This window comes from Equus asinus, chromosome 30, assembly GCF_041296235.1.
Source record: "Equus asinus isolate D_3611 breed Donkey chromosome 30, EquAss-T2T_v2, whole genome shotgun sequence".
Classification (NCBI taxonomy): domain Eukaryota; kingdom Metazoa; phylum Chordata; class Mammalia; order Perissodactyla; family Equidae; genus Equus; species Equus asinus.
In genome coordinates, this window is record NC_091819.1 from 24,139,042 (window position 1) to 24,159,882 (window position 20,841).

Genomic DNA, 20,841 nt, shown 5'->3' on the forward strand with positions numbered 1-20,841 from the left:
TTGAGTGACTTGCCAAAGGTCACCCAGCTGACACAGGATGGAGCTGGACCTTGAGCCCAGTCCTTGTGAGGACAAAGCCCACGCTTTATGGCATCGTCATTACTGCAGCACAGCTTGTCTTACCAAAGTTTTCCTCTGGGGGTGGGATTTTGATTTTTACAAGGTGGTTTTTCCCAAATCCATTAGCACAATGTTTTCCATGTAAATTGGAACCCAAATGGATATTGTTTGAATGGATGAATAAATGAATACTGAGTGAATACAGGAGGTAAAGTTTCTTTTCTTTCTGTAGTGACCTTTTTCTTTCTGTACTCGGATAGTATCCCCAGAAAACTCAGTTATCCCATTATCTCTAGAAACCCCCTTTGTCTCTTGGGTATGGAGTCCATGTTTGTGTGTGAACACACCTTTGTGTAAATATGTGTGTGTGCTCTGACGACCCTGGCCAACATTAGGATTACCTGGATTAAGTTGAGCGCATATAATGATATTCATAGCTACTAGACTCAGGAAGACAGCACTATTTTAAGAGGCCACTAACTGGGTACTTACTTAGCAGTTAAAAATCTGTAACTGTATGATTGCTCCTTCAAACATAACCTTGGCTAACTCTGTCTTCTGTAGTTAAATACTGAATTTGATCTTTTATAATAACACTGGGCTGAATGTGTGCTAAACAGTGCTATACATCTGGGACACAATAAAACCTTGGGATACTGTTATGTGTGGAATTGTGGCCCCCTCAAAATTCGTATGTTGAAGTCCTAACTCCCAGCACCTCAGAATGTGACTGTATTTGGAGATGGGGCCTTTAAAGAGGTAATTAAGGTAAAAGGAGGTCATATGGGTGGGCTCTAATCCATTATGAGTAGTGTCCTTATAAGAAGAGGAAATTAGGACACAAACAGACACAGAGGGACGACTATCTGAAGACAGGAAGAAAAGCAGTCATCTGCAAACTTAGGAGAGAGGCCTCAGAAGAAACCAAAGCTGCTGAGACCTTGATCCTGGACTTCTCACATCCAGAACTGTGAGAAAATACATTTCTGTTGTTTAAACCACCTAGGCTGTGGTATCTTGTTATGGCAACTCTAGCAAACTAATACAGATAATAAGGTCTTGATGCAGGAAGGGACCCTGGAGGACATCCAGCCCATCCACCCTTAGCATTCTTGATTTCACCCCTTTGCACATCCCTCATCTTTCCAATAGTCTGTTTTTCTTTGAACATCTCCTCTTTGAGGACCTCCTCCCCTTCACAGGATGCCTATGTCATTTCAGGCAGCTTTGTCTAATAGAAAGCTTTGTAGATTGAACAGAATCTCTACCCAAATTCTGAAGGCAGCTCTGCAAGTGTGGTATAACTAGCACAGAGCAGAGAACTGGCACCATTTCTCTGCAGGCTCGGTTCCCTGGAAAGTGGGCTCTGAAGTGGCATTTAGCGTGCAGGATGTTTATACAGCAGTGTCCTTGAGACCAACACTTGTGGAAGAGAGGCGCCCAAAGCAAGCGTGGGCAGAGGGAGAAGTGGAGCTGTGGCACAGCTCACGTACAGCTTTGGCCAACCCATAGGGATCTCTGGAGCCAGAAGCCTTTCCAGAGTGGTCCTAATTTGGGCTGAGATGGCCAAGTCTCCATACCCTGGCTTGATCCATCATTGGATGTGGGCTGCTCTGGGTAGGGGTGTCGTCTTGAGATGCAGCTGTCAGAAGCTGAGGCAATTCATGCAGCCTATAACCTGTATGCAGGAGAGCAAGCCCTCAGTCAAGGTCTAGTCTTTGGAACCTCTTATTTGAGGAAAAACAACGTGAGCTTACCGCAGAGCTTATTGATGAAGCAAACTCACAGAGCTATCTTGAGTGACTATCCCCAGGAATTACTATACCCTAACTGGAACAGGAACCAGGTCCCAGTAATCTCGCCATAGCACCCCCAGCAGTTGAGGCCAAGTCCTTCCTTGCAGGGAGTTCTGGCAGCACATCAATGTGTTCACCACACAATTCTGGTTTTATAAAGTAAATTTTTATTAATGCAGCCTGAATTGTGTCATTAGCATAAGGAGTCATATATCACTATTGGCTTTTGATGACCATCCACTAAATCCCTTAATTCTTCACGTGTGCAGATGGCAGCCTGGACAGAGGTCCGGGAGGTCCAAGCAGCTGTAAGACTGATTTCCTTAATTTTTTTTCTTTATGTTTGTAACCTATACATGGTTCTCCCCTTGTCCTGATCAAGCTCTCCCAAAATAAAACTCCATTTGCACAAGAATATTATTAGGCAATGACTTGGGGCCTTTGAATGGAGAACTACACCAGACTGACTTTTTTAAATAAGAAATTTGCATTTCAAAGGGAAATAATTTCCACTCACTGAATGAGACTAGGAACAATTTTCTTTACCTGCAATGTCAGGAGTCCCACGAACATCTGAGTTAAAGCCGCATGTTTTCAGTTTATTCCTGTGATGTTTCGGACCCTTATTGACCAATGAAGTGGTCAGCTGTGTGGAGGGCGCTCCATTAATCTGTATGGGGGGAAAAGGGAGTGTGAAAGACGATGTTCCTGCAGAAGTAGGATCGGAGCCAAAACAAACACTCCCAAACAACATCAACCCAAAGGGCTGGAAGGAGAAAACCAGAGGAATGTGATAGTTGCGCATGTGGCCCAGAGCGCAGATCATGCTGGGGAGGCAAAGCCCGGAGAACCCGGGGCCTCCTGACACAGCGTGCTTGAAGGCGCATCTGCAGGAGGGGAGGGCGGCTCCCACTTGCCTCTCTCTTCACAAAGGGATCCTTAAAAAACAAAACAACCCTACTAAATTTAAATCCTAAAGATTTCCCTACCCTGCCCTGCTCTCCCCTCTCTTCACTATTCTCCTCCTCTCTCCTCTAAACAACAAGAACACAGCAAAAAAGACCCACAGGCCCAGCTTTCCACGCAGAGATTTACCACCAAGCTGGAGGACGCAGTGAATGCATGCAGGCTTCGATGACAAGGCCATTCTTTCTTTATCTGCAGCTGTGGGTAGCTGGGCTCCGATTGGCAGAGGAATTGAGTTTGAGGTAGCACAAGCCCTGACTGGTGGAGAGGAGAGGGGAGCCTGGCTCTGATTGGTAGGGGAGCTTGCAGTGTGCAAGGCCTTAACTGGTGGGGAGGAGCGGGGAGTCAGGCTCTGATTGGCTGGGGAGTTGGGGAGGATGCCGTGGTGCAAGCTTTGATTGGTGGAGAAGAGAGGGGAGTCAAGCTCTGATTGGCAGGGAGTTCTACGGATGCAAGCCAGGTTCGCCTGTGTGCCTCGGGGTGAGAATTCTGTCTGTTCCAAGCCTCTTCTTTCCTGTTCTCCATCCCTCCAGCAGGGGTCCACCTTGGAAGCTGGCTGGGTGCCAGTGCCTCCCCACCTCAGAAGGGTGCTGCAGAACCCTCCACTGCCCTGGGGTCAGCCCTCCCAAGGGTGGTTAATGTAAGGAAGGCGGGCTCCAGGACGCTGGCCCTGCACTTTGTTCAAGGGCGAGGGTCCAGCTCGCCCCCAGTGATCAACCACAGCCGTCCGAGGCCACTCAGTGACTGCAGGAAAGATGACATACATTAAAATGGCAAGTCAGTTCTGTTGGCACCTTATCAGAAAATATGAAAAATAAGCGCACCACTTCCTCATCGCCATCTGTAGATCTAGAAACGTTGTGAGGAAGACGACAGACCCTCTCTCCAGCGCCTGGCTCCCCCTTGGTTCAGCGGACTTTTGGAATACGCAGCAGTAATTCATGTCAGCAATTCCCAGCCGCAGCTCGCAGTCCCTCCTCCATCGGGCCATGTGCTTCCAAGAGGCCTTAGCTCAGATTGGTGTCCCCACAAAGCATTCCTCCTTGTAACTATGTGAGGCAAGAGCTGAAATCTCTGATAGGCATCCAGGAATTGAAAACTGGAGTTTCTCTCCTATTGAGATTTTCTGAGGCTCCTGACTTGTCCCGATTTGTCCTTACTGGAATAAGAAAAATTTTCTTTTCATTTTTACCATAGTATTCCACAGAAGAACCAAAATATCCTATTGAAAATAATGTAGGGGAAAAGCAATGCCATTAGAAATGGACCTGGTATGGTTAAGGAGGGGCGGACAAGGAGGGGTCCACATCCCATAAGCCACTCCAGAACTAACACGGTCGGGGACTGTGCATTCCGCTCGTGTAGCTAAGACAGCACTGGCGTGTGACGTCACAGAAAGGTTGCTGTGGAAGGCTCCCCAGGAGAACTGCCTGTGGGCCTCCTGGGTAGGGAAATGCAGGCGCTGGGCAAAGTCCTGGTGGCTATGTGAACACGTTCTGTACCAAGGCTTTTGCAAACGGGTATCTCTCATCTCTCCCCAGACCTTCTCTCTCAGGTCTGCATTTTGTGATTTTTATTCTTTTGCCATTTCAATGTTTTCTATTAGCATTTATTGTTATTTAATTACTGATCCCTTAAGTGTTTATGCCTTGCTAGACTGAGTAGTAACTAGCTAGATGGGAAAAAAAAGTACACACACATTCATTAATATGCGTGCCTTCTAAAATCCTATTATCTTTTATTGCTTTTTCCTCTATTCTTACTTGCTTTTTCCTCTGACAAATCCAGGATGCTTTGCAGACATGTAGGCAAACACAGCATTTCTTGTGTCCTGTATTAGAATCTCTGGTGGCCAAGGGGCTCTGGGGAGGGTCCTCCCTGGCACGCACAGAAGCTCCCTCTGCACCGGAGCCCAGCATCTGTGCACACCGGCTGTGGCTCTGCAGGGCCTGGCCTCACCTGCTCCCCGACCTTTCTCTTCCTGCCCTTTTGCCAATTTATCACTGCGTAGAAGGGAAGAGAACAGATGGATTTTGGCCACAGCTAATACTAATGCACTTCTATTTATGAGTAATCATTTTTAACAGAAAATGGGGTTTGCTGTCCTGAAGAAAAGGTCAGACAGAGAAGACCAAAGCTCTCATCATGAGAAGCTGGTCTCACCGAGTAAAAACAACAGGGAGAGAGGCTCAGAGATGTTGGTGAAAAGCAGTAGCAATGGAAAGCTAAGTCTAGGAATACACCAAAGGAAAAAGCCATCTTTTTTCGTGAGAGGAGGAAATGAATAATTTAGTGTCAGCTAGGTGCAGCCAGCAATCTTACATCTGGAACAAAGCCTGAATAAAAACGAGACGACCGAAGAGCTAAAACGAAATAAGTATTATAAGCCATATCTCATATTTGTGTTACTAGCTATCTTAAAACCAGGAGTAAAACACAATTGCGTGAATTTGGATCATTCAGTGTGATGGGCACTACAGGACAAACAGATCCCCAATTGGAAGAATTTTCACTTCAGGTGAAGTACTAAATTAATTCTTTGCCTTACATTCTAAGCTTTGATTAAATTCTCACCTTTGTGAAAGATTAAACAGTTTAAATTCTCCGTACTCAGAGTTTTGAGTACCACCAATGCCAACAAATTCTGGCCATGTTCTGTCTCCCAGCTGTGCTGATGTCACGTCTTCTGTTTGCAGACCCGAGTCACCGCAGATGCATAGAAATCCAGAAATGGGGGCTGAATGCTGCTCCGCAGAGCTCCTTGTGTCTATCCTCTCTGCTTCTCTCACCATGATGAGCCTCTCCCTCTGGTCCTCAGCGACTGTACCACACTGTGGCACTGATAGGATTCCAAGATTCAGCAAGAAAAATATAGGATGCCGAGTTAAATTTGAATTTCAGATAAACAAGTAATTTTTTAGTGTGTCTCAACCGGACATGCTGTCTTTTATCTGGCATCCCTTTTCACCGAGTGTATACATAGGATCTGCTGGGGAAGCTCCCTGCCTTCCTACGGGATTCCCCAGAGCACTCACACAAGCACAGGATGGCTGCACACCAGTAGCCACAACTGCCCCAGTGCCTGTGGCTTGCAGATATGGAGTAACTGCCTATGCTTCTTTTCCATCTGTAAGACCCAGAGTAACAGTGATGTAATGTACAAAGTTTAGGTAACAAAACAGCAGTAGGAGGAGGATGCAGTGGCAACCCCAGAAGAAATGCTCTATGGATATTTCCAACTTCTCCTTTGGAAGTGGAAAACCTTTCATTAGCTCTGTAGATCTTGACCTTGAGGAAGTCACTGAAACTCCCGGAATCCCAGCTTCATTTCTGACACAACAGAGCAAATTAGACAGTGTCTACATGGCCTAATAACTCTAAAAGAACGTGATTTTAAACAGCCAAGCAATGCTTACACATGAGATCTGTTGCATAACTGGTCTCTCTTGGTTTGCAGGGAATAGACCCTGTCCCATGTCACCTCACATAAGGAGCACTTGTAATAAAGGATATTCTCCCAGCGCCAGGCCTTCTGCAACTGTAAAGTTGTTTGGATATGGGTCTCGGTGACTCTCAAGAGCCAGACTTTCCAGCTCTCTAGAGGCTCTGCCGTTTGTGGGACTCCAGGCCTAGGTGTCTCCCTGACACCTGCTGAACTTCTGCTCCTTCCTATTGCTGGAACTCAATGCAGACTCTGCACCCCAAATTTGAATGATCTGAAAGAGGACCTGCTCGCGTGGGTACTATTTACCAAAACTCCTGATTCTGTGTTATTTTGGAGACTAAGAACTCTGCAAAGAACCCATCCTTGTCCAGATCACTGTCTTCCCCTATGTTCGGGTTTCAAGGAATGCATCAGGCTGTGGCACAGATCCCCCAATCTAATCAATGGGGCAGGGTTGCAGGATGACATAACAGAAGGCATAGCAACCTATGGAGAAAGAACCACCTGTGGCAGTCTCTTCCTCAGAAGGAGCTTTGGGCCCACTGGGTGCTCCAAGTCTATGGATCAGTTAGTGTATTCCACTTCTTATCCCCACGTACAGCTTCAAAGAATCCCCATCCAACCTAATCCAACTATTGCATCTACCCACAAAATACAGATATCCAACTTATCTTTTCTCAACGATGGAAGATAGAATCCTTTTGGATATTCAAAGAATCAGAGGATTTTAAAGTTTGAAGTTGTCTTAAAGATTATATAGATGAGGAAGCTAGAGCCCAGAGAGGAGGCTGAACGTCCAGTTAATGTGATCTCATTAATCATTGAGGTTCCAACTCTAGGCACTGCTTTCCTTCTTTGGCTCTCACGTACCACTAAACTATCCCATTTCTTGAGTCTCTTCTCCAGGGTTGACCAAACTACTATTTCTGTCCCAATAATTCAGTTTTTCCTATAAAAAAAATGAAATGGAAAAAAAAAGGCAGATTGCCTACATTTACAGTCACTTTTGGACCAAGCTCCTATCCAGACCAGAAGCTTAGGCAGGGATTTTTTTCTTCTTTTTTTAGTTTGTACAATCTTGTCCACCCCCAATCTTGTACTTGGAAAATAAGAACCAGCTATTTATGGGCTGTCGTCATTCTGATGAATGATGTGAGCCTTCTCTGCTCCCTAAGTGCATATCTTCTTCCTGACCCTTGATCCAAGGCAATTAAGAAAAGCAATAAAATTACAAAACCTCACTTTTGATCAATGCATTCCGGCCAGAGAGAGATCGGGTTGTCCTTACAGAATATCTATAATTAGATTGGGTTTGGAATTTGGACTGCTGCATTGAGTAGAAAAAAGCATAGTTTTAAATCACCATCTCAATATTTCAGAAGGAACTAGAGGAATCTAAAAGCTACGAACAGGATTAGGAATGAAATCAAGGCATTTTGAACTAGTGACCTTATTGTAACGCTTTATAAGTCGCTCACTGAGTAGTTAGGTCTTGTACAAATGAGGGGTGGCAGCTGGAGGTCACTAAACATTTTTGTGTAACCCAATTAAGCAACAACAGTGAAAGGGAATAGGGTATTTTGATAGACAGTAGGGAATCCCTTGCCTCTCATAATACCTTGAGATGCCAGGAAGCTACAAACTGAACTTATTTTTTTAAATAATTTTATTGAGGTATAATTCATGTACATAACTGCATCTATGTAAAGTGTACAACTCAATGCATTTTGAAAAGTGTATATACCCATGAAATTATGACCATAATCAAGATACATAACACTTCTATCAATCTCAGAAGTTGCCCCGTGACCTTCTCAGTCCATCCTCCTACTATCCTTTGCCTCTCAAGGATCCACTGATCTGTTTCTATCACTATGGATTAGCTTATGTTTTCTAAAATTTTATATAAATGGAAACATACAATATGTACTCTTTTGTTGCTGGCTTCTTTCACTCAGAATAATTAGAGATTCATCCATGTGCCTTGTGGATCCGTAAGCTTGTTCTTTTTTATTGCTGAATAGTACTCTACTGTCTTACTGATGGACATCGGGGTATTTCCATTTTTTGGCCATTATAGATAAAGCTGCTATGAACATTAGTGTAAAAGTTTTCACGTGTACACATTTTCATCTCTCTTAGGTAAGAATCTAGGTGTGGAATTGCTGGGTCATGCAGTAGATGTGTACTTAACTTTATAAGAAACTGCCAAGCTATTTTCCAAAGTGGTTGTACAATTTCGTATTCCCACTAGCTGTGTATGAGAATTTGTTCCAATCCTCACCAACATTTGTAGTGTCAGTCTTTTTGTGTGTAAAACATAAAATTTGCCATTTTAGCCATTTTTAAGTGTACAAGTCAGTGGCATTAAGTACACTCACAATATTTTGCAACTATCACCACTAGCGTCTATTTTTTTTTTTTTTTTTTTTTTTTTTTTGAGAACAACAAACCCCTTTATTACGTGAGCTAGGACCAGAGGGACTTATTTGCCTTTCCGGGCCTTGATTTTCCTCAGATAGAACTCCAGCTCCTTGCCCTCTAGCACATAGCCGTCTGCTCGGCCACACTGGGCTGGTCTGGAAGCGATACATGCGAGAAGTTTGCCCTGCTGGAACTGTTCCTCCAGAAGACTGCTGATTTTAGCATTCTTTTTCCTTTCATTGTATTTCTTCTGAATTTTCTTTGAGCGTTTTTTATTTAAAATTTCTTCCTCCTCAGGAGTCAGCTTGGCCCCCTTCTTGTGGCCCAGGGGCAGTGCGTAGTGGGACTCGTACCACTGTCGGTACGGTGTGCTGTCAACGAGCACGATGCAGTTCTTCACCAGGGTCTTGGTGCGGACCAATTCATTGTTGGAAGCATTGTAGACAACATCAATAATCCTTGTTTTGCGTGTACAACACTCGGAGCCCCAGGAGAAGTTCCCCACGTCCAACCTCAAGGCCCGGTACTTCTTGTTGCCTCCCTGCACGCGGACTGTGTGTATGCGGCGGGGGCCAATCTTCGTGTTGGCCGCGGGCCGGCCCAGCTCATACTTCCGCTTCTTGTGGTAGGGCTTTCTCTTGCCCCCGGTCTTGCGGCGCTTGTGCCAGTTGTCCCGAGAGATGCCCATCGCTCGGCGCCGGCTGGAAAGAGACCACTAGCGTCTATTTTCAAAAGTTTCTCATCACCCCAAACTGAAATATTGTAACAATTAAGCAATAACTCTCCATTTCCCTCTTCCCTCACCCCCTGGTAACCACTGTTCTACTTTCTGTCTCTTTGAATTTGCCTATGATAGATATTTCATATAAGTGAAATCACACAATATTTGTTCTTTAGTGTCTGGCTTATTACACATAGCATAATGTTTTCAAGGTTCATCCACATTGTAGTATGAATCATTTCATTCATTTTATTGTGGTTTTGATTTGCATTTCTCTAATGATCAATGATGTTAAGCATCTTTTCATGTATTTATTGGCCATTGTATTAATTGGGTTGTTTTTCTTTTTTGAATTGTAGAAGTTCTGGATATTAAACCCTTATGGATATTTGATTTGCAAATATTTTTTTCCATTCTGTGGGTTGTCTTTTCGTTTTGTTGATAATTTCCTTTGATGCACAAATTTTTAAATAGTTCTGATGGAAGTCCAATTTATCCATTTCTTCTTTTGCTGCTTGTGCTTATGGTGTCATACCTAAGAATCCACTGCCAAATCCAGTCATGAAGCTTTACTCTTACCTTTTCTTCTAAGAGTTTAATGGATTTCACTCATATTTAGGCCATCAATCCACTTTGTGTTAATTTTTTTTATATGGTGTGAGGCAGGGGTCCAGTTTCATTCTTTTGCATGTGGAAATGCAGTTGTCCCAGAGCCATCTGTTGAAGAGAGTATTGTTTCCCCATTGAATGAATCTGACTCCCTCATCAAAAATCAACTGGTGAATAATGATGTACAACTGTAATTTCACAAGGTTGCTATCATAATCTTAATTAAAAAAATGCTAAAAAAATAATTAAAAAAAATTAAAAACCCCCCCATTTCAACTGGCCAAAAAAAAATCAACTGGTGAGCAACATACAAGCTGTACCATTTCAGCCTAGACTCTCAATTCTATTTCATTGGTCTGTCTATCCTTATGCCAGTATCACAGTTTTGATTACTGTAGCTATGTAGTAAGTTTTGAAATTGGAAAATGTAAGTCTTCCAGTTTTCTCTTTCTTTTTTCAAGACTGTTTTGGCTATTTGGGTCCCCTGCAATGCCATATAAATTTGATAATTGGCTTTTCCACTTCCGCCAAAAAATTAAAAAGGCTGTTGGAATTTTGATAGGGATTGTGTTGAATCTGTTGATCACTTTGGGTAATATTGACATCTTAACAATATTATCTTCCTATCCATGAACACAAGATAGCTTTCCATTTATTTAGATATTCTTTAATTTCTTTCAGCAATGTTTGTAGTTTTCAGTGTCCAAGTTTTCTCCTCCTTGGTTAAATTTATTCCTAGGTATTTTATTCTTCCAGATTCTATTGTAAATGAAATTGCCCCCTTAATTTCATTTACAGAATGTTAACTGCTAGTGTTTAGAAACACAGCAGACTTTTGTTTGTTGACCTTGTACTGTGAACTTTGCTGAATTCATTTATTAGCTCTGGTAGCTTTCTGGTGGCTTCTTTGGGATTATATAATTTACATAGAGATTACTAACTATTTATATTATGTATACTATATATATAGTCATCTGCAAATAGTTTTACTTCTTTTCCAACTTGGACACCTTTTTTTTTTTTTTTGGTCTAATTTTGGCTAGGATCTCCAGTACAATGTTGAATAGCAGTGGTGAAAATAGCATCCTTGTCTTGTTCCTGACCTTAGAAAGAAAGCTTCCAGACTTTAACCATATTACCTGTGAGTTTTTCATAATTGTCCTTTATCATGTTAAGGAAGTTCCCTTCTATTACTAGTTTATTGAGGGTTTTTATTGTGAAAGAATGTTGGATTTTGTCAAATGCCTTTTCTGTATGAGTTAATTATGTAGTTTTTCCCCTTTTTCTATTAATGGGATGTATTACATTGATTTTCTTATGCTGAAACACCCTTGAATTCCTGGAGGTAGTGTCAGTTTTTAAAATTTTAGTCATTCTAACAGGTGTGTGGTGGTATCTTTATTCTAATTCACATTTTCTTGACAATTAACGATATGCAGCATCTTTTCATGTAGCCATTTGTGTATTTTCTTTTGTAAAGGGTGTTCAAAGTTTTTTGACTGGGTTGTCATAATACTGACTTGTGTGAGATCTTTACATATTCTGAATACAAGGCTTTTTACCAGATAAATGTATTGTGAATATTTTCCCCCAATCTTCAGCTTGCCTTTTCATTTTCCTAACCATCTTGCTCAAAGAGCACATTTTTAAAGTATAGTTAATTTTTTTATGTTTTTTTTGTGTTCTAAGAAATCTTTGCTTACCCAAAGGTTGCAAAGATTTTCTCCTGTTTTCTTTTAGAAGTTTTATCTTTTACATTTAGATCCATTTATTTCAAGTCGTTTTAATGTCTTGTGTGAGGTAAAGGTCTAGGTTTCTCTTATTCCCAATGGGATATGCAGTTGTTCCAGCACTATTTGTTGAAGACTTCCCTCTCCCCCACTGAACTTCTTGGCACCTTTGTAGAAGATCGTTTGAACATATACACGTGGAACTATTTCTGGACTATCCTTTCTCCACACCACAGTTTGATTATTGTAGCATTCAGTCTTGAAATCAAGAAGTGTAAGTCATGCAATTTTATTCTTTCTAACAATTTCATTGGCTATCTTCTAGGTCACTTGCATCTCCACACAAATTTTAAAATCAGCTTGTTAATTTCTAAAAACTGCTAGAATTTTGATTGGGATTGTGTCAGGCCTATGGATCAACTGGAGGAGAACTGACATGTTAATATTGAGTCTTCTAATCCATGAACAGATTACATCTCTCCATTTATTTTGGTCTTCTTTTCATTCTCTCAGCAATGTTTTACAGATTTCATTGTACAGATTTTGCACATATTTTGTTAAATTTGTAAGTATATCATGTTTCCGATGCAATCGTAAGTGAAACAAACTTTTATTTAGTCATGATTTTTAATTTCATGTTCCAGTTATTCATTGCTTCTACACAGAAGTACTATTGATTTCTTCTATATTGACCTTGCATCCCGTGACCTTGCCAAACTCACTTATTCTAATAGCATTTTATAGGTTCCTTAGGATTTTCTGTATAAACAATCATGTCATTTGCAAAAAGTTTTTTTTCTTCCCTTCTAATCGGTGTGCCCTTTACTCTTTTTCTTGCTATAAGACATCCAGTGCAATATTGAATAGAAGTTGTCAGAGGAGACATTCTTGCCTTGTTCCTGACCTTAGGAAGAAAGTGGTCTTTCTCCATTAAGTATTTGTGGGTTTTTCAGAAATGCCTTTGATCAAGTTGAGAAAGTTCACTTCCTGTCCTAGTTTGCTGAGAGTTTTATCATGAATAGTGTATGAATTTTACCCATTTATTGGTCTGATAATATGGATTTTTTTTCTTTTGTTAAAATGGTGAATTACGTGAGTGACTTTTGAATTTTAAACCAACACTGTATTCCTAGGATAAATTTCACTTGGTCATGATGGTGTATTATCCTTTTTGTATATTGTTAGATTGGATCTACTAATATTTGCTAAGGATTGTTGTGTTTAAGTTCATGAATGTTAGTGGTCTCTAGTTATCTTTTCTTACTGTCTTTGTCTGGTTTTGCTATTGGAGTAATATTGGCCTCATGAAATGAATTGGCAAGTATACTCTCCTTTCTGAAAGACTGTTTTGTAGGATGGGTATTATTTCGTACTAAAATGCTTGACAGAATCTACCGAGGAAGCATCTTGACCTGGAGCTTTGTGACAAGGTTTTCAATTGTGCTATTCAGGGCTATTTAGACTCAGTTTGCTGAGAAGCCTTCCACTGTTGGAAAGCCCACCAGCTATTAATGCCACAAATGCTAACTAGAAGTGAAAAGTAATTATTACTAGAACTTTGACTGTGAGAAAAGATTCCTGTCTATCAAGTTGCTATGCAGCTGGCCTAGAATACTTCTATTCCTAATAGTGCATGACACCTGCTAGGAAAGAATGAGCTCAAGTCTCCACCCCCACGGATAGCACAATCCTCGATTTCTTCATTTTTACTCCCCCTTCACAAATACATTTACCTCACTAGATGCTAACTTCTTTAAGCTGGTACCATTTCTTGTTTCTGGAGCCCCAGTACCCAGCTCAGTGCTAGGTACACTGCAGGCATTCAAATGTTTGTGAAGGTACAGAAAGCGATAAACACTGCCCGTGGTTCTGCATGGATCCCAGGGCAACAGACAAAAGGTCGAGTTTAGGAGTAACTCTTCTTAGAACCAGGGAGAAGAGATGTCCATAGATTCCCATACCTTTTCTCTCAGTGGCTAAACCTAGGGAGATTTAAATCATACTAGAATTCCTTAAGGAAATTTTGAACTCACTGTAGCTTTTACAGGGTTAGTCCATGAGGATCAATAAACGTTTATCTTTGGAGTTGTTAAAATAGCAGATGGCACTAGAATTTTTGCCATAAACTCTAGATCACTCTTACTCTTTTTGAGGATGGAGGCAACATGAGAGAATGGAAAGTATCCTGGACTTGGGAGTTAACAAGACCTGGACTTGACGGATGTGTGTTTACTGATCTAAGCATCAAATGAATAAACGTGAAAACACTAGTAACACTGTATAAAGAAATATACAAGAGGGAGTTAATATTCACTGAGTGCACAGAAATGAAGATATACAGGTCATGTCAGTGGGAAGACAGAAATTCGGTCTCTCTCTGAATTGGGAATAAACGCTACAAAGCCAGCTTCAGTAAAACACGTTGATAGCTAAAGGACTTTGTTCTTTTCCCACCTTCCCTCTCTCACTTCTCAATTCCTACGCCTTCTCCACCCCGCCACACCCACCCCATATCCTCTTGCCACTCCAGTAAGACCCAGTTCACATCTGTCCTTTCAAAATAAAGCCTCCCTTCAAATTTCAAGTCCTCTCAGCATAATGCACAAATTCACAGCTCAATAAAATAAACCTCCCAGAGGATTTTGATTTTTAAATCTAAAGGAATGAATTTTTAGAGCAAATTCCATTTACCACATCAGGCAGATAGGAGAGGTGTTTTAGAAGCAGAGATGCCTTTATGTAGGGATATATGAGACTTCCCAAAATAGATGGCCACATACTTGTGGGACCAGACCAACTTCTGAAAGTACTTTACTTTCACTTTCAAGCAGTTTTTCTCAGCACCCCAGGGTTCAACAAACTCTGAGACACCTTGTTGGTGTAGATTTTAAATTACAAGCTTGATCTGTTACCCTCAAATACAGTTCTTAAGGAAGATTAGTCACAAATAGTTGTCCGTACTTTCAAATGACAGAAAAAATTACATTATAGTAAAACTGGATGAATTTTTTACGTGTGAGATAACAATTGTTTCATCACCAGATGGAATTACCCCAATTCATGCAATAAATATTACATTTTTTTAAGATGCCCTAATTTTTCTAGTTGAGATTTCATGCCTATTTTAAGTCAAGACATCAGTATGCTCCTGAGCTCACCCCACCTTTCCTGGGAAGTGGTGAGGACACATATGACTTTTCTGAGACTCACTGGGCCCTCGAGTACCAACGTATTATCTCAAATCCTTTCAACTTAGTGTGACAGTTCCCAGGAAATCTTCAGTTTCAGAAGTAGTGGCCTTGGCGGCCCAGAGGCAAATATGACACTACAGATTATTTAGGACTTTGATAGTGACCTGAAAGAGGTGAACAGGAGGGAGGTAAATTTTGACTTATCTTGACATAAAACTGGCAGAAATTAGCATCATCGAATTCCTGTCACTAGAAATCATGAGGGTAAACCAGAAGAGGTCTGTCTATGATGGGGATGCCCCTCACAGTAGACTTTATGAGTGTCTTTTAAAGAACCATGTAAGATAGTACCATCAACATTTTACATATTTTACATACAATTTGAATACAAATTCTTAAAATTTATAATAGAACATTAAAATAATCTTCTAATAAAATCAGCCTTAAGTATAAGGAATCTAAATTTCAGTATCTTGTACACTTCTAAATAAATATCTTTGATCTATAATCCTTGAAAATATTACAGTTTGTGGTGATATGATGGAGACAAGACAAACAGGATTATAAATGAAAATAAAACATCAATTTAAAAATAAACAAGCCTAAAAACACATTGAATTGAAATTATAGAAAATCAAAACACTAATAAGTACATAGTAATTAAATATCTAGCATTGGGATAACCAAATGCATGCTCAACAACACACTTTCAACTTATATAAAAACCCTTTAAAATTCATATAATCTAAATAAATAAGCAGAAACATAAAGGGAGGTACTGTACCAGCCAGTAACAACTAGAGAGTAATTTCTCCCTTTTTCTTTCAAATGATCCCGACAGAAAAACATGAAATAATGATCACTTGCTAAAAAACTATAATTCATGTTTTGTTTCTTTTAAAATGCTGCCTATGATATAAAAAGCCATAGCAAGCCTTCCTACATGTTAGATCACTGTACCTTAGAAAAGGAAATGCCATCTAACTGACAGATCTAAACAAAATCAGACATCTGCCTATTTAAGATACGATTGAATTTTATCTTAATGACCCCATAATAGATCTAAATCAAGCCCATGATATGAATGCACATTCAAACGTCTGAATGCATGATCTGTTAATACTGAATCATACATGGTGATTTAATTTCATTTGCCAAAGTATTAATTTATTTTACATAAGACCAGAATTAAAACATCTAGAACAGGAACTAATATCTTGTTTATCTTTGTATTCTGGTTCTTAGATTCTCAGATCATAATAGATGCTCAATAAATGTTTGCTGAATTGAGTCCAGCATTCATCACACTTCAGCAAGCACTGAATCCATGATGAAACTGGTTGCCTAAGACTCTGAGAGAGCTCTTAAATTTTACCGCTAGGTCTGTGATTAATTTCTTGCTAGTTAACTGTCACAGTTTCTCATTTCAGGGCCAAGATTTCTACAATTCATCTGTTCCACAGTTAAGCCTTCTTCAAAGATTTGTGCCTGCACATCTATAGACAAGTTAAAAGAATAAAGATAATGTGAGTTATTCTACATTGGGTATTTGCTTATGCTAACTGTCTGAAACACACATGCATGCGCATGCGTGCACAGACACATACACACACACACCCATTTTACAAATGGAGAACAGAATCTGGAAATAATGTACAAAGCCTAAATTACATAGCTCCCAAAGCTAACTTAAAAAAAAAACATTGAAACCATAAGGTAACTTGTTTTGATTATACACAAACTTATTGCGTGATGGCTGGAAGCAATGTCTTTGGACTAACAAATGTAAACCAAAGTGTCCTTTAACCATTAGCTTGACAAGGAAGCTAGAAATGGTGTGGCTCCAACACGGCCCTGTTTCGTTCCGCTCAGCGCAGCTCACTACACTAGGAAGCAGCGTGGAGGAGATGCACATGCTTGCCAAAGGTCACTCCTTCCATCCACAATGTTCAGATCGATATTTGCCTCATTATGTGGATTGTTCTAAGAGTTCCTCTAGATTGCCATTTAAAGCAGCTGTTTCTGATGCCCGTGGTTCCTCACTGGGGGAAGGGGACATATGGTCACAGAACTCCTGAAACAAAAGCTGTCTAGAAAGTTTCACTCTTTGATTCTCACAGCCAGCATGCCCGTCCCTCTTGAACGCTGCTAGGAGAGGTAGATCCAGTGTTTCAGTTCTGCCATTCCCTGCAGTACTTTAGTATAATAGAAGTCCACGTTGTCTGCAAAGTCCGTACAAACAGGCGACTCCATGTCACCAAAAGTGCAGTATAATGCAGTTCCTCCAACACTAAGGAACACCGTTGCTATGCACAGCAAGACCAGTAAAATACAGGAACCACCTCCAACTTCATCTGCAAATACAAGAACAGAGTAAGGTTAAACTGACACAAAATGGAAATCTTAGCACCTCCTCACTGATTAAGATTACTAGACGTTTCTAACATTAGTCCTCCAGGGACAGGAGTCATCGACAGAAAGCTACTGCACCTAACGACTCTATGAAGACCTACGTATTAGTTACCACAAGACACATACTGTGGAGCTTGTCAATGCTAAAATTAAACCTAGCCCACTTATACAACGAATATAATCACTTCCATAAAAAAAGAAGAAGAAAAGGCAGTACTTCTCTGATGTACTTACAGTATTATTTTAGGGTACAAATTATAACCTCATTATTACAATATCTTTGGAGTTCACACTATAGGGACCACCTTAAAGCAAAGTTGATTGGATATTAAACAATAAAAAATGTCATTGGGTGGGATCACTCTCACATCTGAATACTCAGTTTTATTCTTATCATTTCGTGGAACAGTGAAGTTCTAGCTAGTACAGTGATTTCTTTTTATCTTGCTTAATACTCTGGGAGGTTTTTAACAAAAATGTCTATATCAGTCTTTCTATATTGAACAAATAATCATTCTTTGTTGAAGGTCTTAATGATCATTCTTAACTAAAAATAACCAACTATATGGAAAAAGACTAAAAAGTTTTACGACTACATTCTTGGAAGGTAATTTGATAGTCTATTAAGATTTTAAATGAACTCACCCTCCAGACTGGGACACTTTTGAGAGTGAAGAGAGCATTAACTGAATGCAATGCTAGAACAACAGGTTTAAACCAGGACAGCCTCAGGCCAGCTGGTCCCTGTCATTCAGCCCAGCAAACCCACTTTTAGGAACTAGCCTACAGATCTGCACAACAGTATGCTATCGTATTTACACACATGTTCACTGCAGCAGGTTTATTATAACAAAAAGTTGAGAATAACTTAGTTATTCCGGTTACAGTGGAATAGTTAAATAATTATGGGGCATTCATATAATGGAATACTAAGCAATTGTTTAACAGAATGAAGTATATTTAATATGTTCTCTCATAGGAAGATGTCCAAGATTGACAGTTAAACTTAAAAACGTGACATAATAGTACATAATGAACTCATTTGTGTTAAAAAAAAAAAAGAAGACACACCACACGTGTACGTGTCAGCGTGTATACACACACATACATACATACATACAGAAAGTGTCTTGAAAGGGTGATGAGAAATTTCAATCAATACTTCGGGGAAATCCTCAAGGGAGGGTCCAAAGACTTACACTTCTTTACTTTATTACTCTTTGAGTTTTTTCATTATTAGTATATATTACTTTTATGATAAAAAACCAAACTCTATAAAACCTAATATAAACCAAATAGCCTTTACTTGGAAGACTTTACATAATACGTGGATATATTCTTCCTGTAAAAATTCAGACACAAAAGTATCTAAGAGTCTAAGGGACTCTCCCTTTTTCTCCTACCCAATCATATTCCTCTCCACCCCAGAGGCAAACACTGTTAAATCTGATGTGTATCCATCCAGATCAAATATATATGGTTTCAGGATTTTTATACAAATAAGATTAGGTAATCACATTTTTCTGTGATTTACAAATTTATAGTTTCATACACTTTAACAGTTAATAGATTTAATAGTTTATAAGCATGTATGCAAATATATTTTTATACAAATGAATAAATATGATCATATCATTTATGTTGTGTTTTCTGGTTTTTTTGGGGGGGGGTTAATTCAGTATTTTCATCATCTTTTCTTTTTTTCACATGATTCCCTCCCACCTCCTTGTCTATTTTAAACAATCTAGTTTATGTATCTTTCCCTATTTTTATTCATAATCATATTTAATATGCAAACATTTAAATACAACTTACTTAAAAACGTCTATTTTGTTTGTTTGATCTACATGTGGGAAAGTGTTCAGAGTTGCACTGGCCATAGTGGAAGCTGCGAGGCACATTGTTGAGCACAAGTTAAATGACTTGGTTTAAGATGAGACGGCTGCTAAGTGAAACAGGACTGTCAGCTCTAAACCTAGGGCTCCTCCTACGAAGCAATGACCCAGTACCAATTAGTGCGACCAAGCAGCTGAACACTTTATCCGGAGAAGACAGTGACGGCTACAAGCAAAGTGCAGAGGTAAAAGGAGGGCTGGAAACAGATTACTTCTAAGGTTCCTACCAGCTTTATAATGGTAAACATCTAGAGGCCTCTACTGTCATCACTTTATGTCATACTTAGAAAGCAAATTCTATGTTTACATGGTTACTTTAACAATGAAGTTGTTTTATAAACATGAGAAGCATATTGACAGGGTCTGGGCTGTATTTCCACTCATCCTTATTTACCTATGCCTTAGGTAAACCTAGCAACCTGTTAAATATAGACCCAGGAGGAAAAAGCCAAATAACAGCAACAGTGCTAATTGCTGCTCTCGAGAGACACTATCTTCTATAGAGCCAAGAAGAAATCACCGAACACCAAAGAAAATATACTTGTAATCCATAAATATGTTCCACACCCATAAAGGAAGAGTATTAATTACCATTGAAAAGAAGATAAAACTAGCAGGCTTACTAAAAGAAAAAAAGTACTAAACAAGGAACTAGAAAGGAGCTCTCTGAACACTGAGGACGATCTGTGGGGCAGGGAGGCCATGAGTTGAATTTTGCAACTTGCTCACTTATCTGAGCAAACGAAATGCTTAGGAATAATTTAAGAGCTGATAATAGTTTGATTCTACATTTTCTTCATAGAAGATAAAGCAACTAAGTACACATATTCTTTTACTATTCTAAATCCTGTCACCAAACATCCTACCACACGTTAATTCACTGTTTCAGCAAACACCGAGAATCAACTCTGTGCTGGACCCACCACCGAGCAGTTCACCTTGATCAAAGTTATCGTCTATTTCTTGGAATCTCACTCTTCGCTTAGACGGTTTCGGGTGCATCTGGGCAGGATGGTCTCCTACGGTCTCATTCCTCTTCTTTAATATAGAGACCAATCCTTCAGCAGGAACAACCTGTCAGAGATTATAAGAACCATCTGTTATACTATGGTGGGACACATCAATGATATCTTACATGTAATGGTAAAAGGCTAGCTGATTTCAACAGGTATTTGCATTTCTGTTATAGGTTTATCCAATCCCTATAGAAAAAAAAATCACAATTAATCACTGAAATTTATTTCTATGCAGATGACTGCCAAATACACACCTCTAAAACTCTAACTGCTTTTACAGAGCCCTGAAGTGACTGGAGGGCCAGGCAGTGTGACACAGTGTGCAGTGGCCTGGAAATCAGGCCTCCTTGAACTGCCTTGCCTTGCAGCTCCGCTCCCTGTTAAGTCATCTGTAAAATGATCACTCACAGCCCCTCTTAGCTGAATCATTAGTGCTGGGTTTTGCTTTATAACAAAGGCTGATAATCTACCACTGCATTTTTCATTCTTTTCATTCATCAACAATTTTTAAGAAATGAACATGTGAGACAAAATATATCTGATACCAACTTTTAACATCAAAATGAGTACTGTCCT

The 20,841-nt window shown here is 39.9% G+C and overlaps 1 protein-coding gene, 1 long non-coding RNA gene and 1 pseudogene across 8 annotated transcripts in view; all 3 read right to left on the reverse strand.

The window, feature by feature from the left end:
* Positions 1-286: 286 nt before the first annotated feature.
* Positions 287-3,083, reverse strand: LOC123282313 (uncharacterized). The gene is made up of 3 exons (XR_011499439.1): positions 2,952-3,083; positions 2,403-2,526; positions 287-1,738 (listed from the first exon to the last, which is right to left on the reverse strand). It is a non-coding gene; the product is annotated as an uncharacterized lncRNA (long non-coding RNA).
* Positions 3,084-8,698: 5,615 nt separating this feature from the next.
* On the reverse strand, positions 8,699-11,425 carry LOC106830541 (small ribosomal subunit protein eS8 pseudogene; annotated as a pseudogene).
* Positions 11,426-14,466: 3,041 nt separating this feature from the next.
* Positions 14,467-20,841, reverse strand: part of CNST (consortin, connexin sorting protein) — a 113,845-nt gene continuing 107,470 nt past the window's right edge. For 4 of the 7 annotated variants that reach the window (XM_014840115.3, XM_070501698.1, XM_070501701.1 and 1 more), the window contains 2 exons: positions 20,173-20,323; positions 14,467-17,296 (listed from right to left, as the gene is read on the reverse strand). In XM_014840115.3, the coding sequence (XP_014695601.3) occupies positions 17,091-17,296; positions 20,173-20,323 (357 nt within the window). In that variant the 3' untranslated portion in view covers positions 14,467-17,090. The remainder of the gene's footprint in view (positions 17,297-20,172; positions 20,324-20,841) is intronic. The other 3 variants (XM_014840124.3, XM_070501700.1, XM_070501702.1) reach the window with 1 other exon arrangement.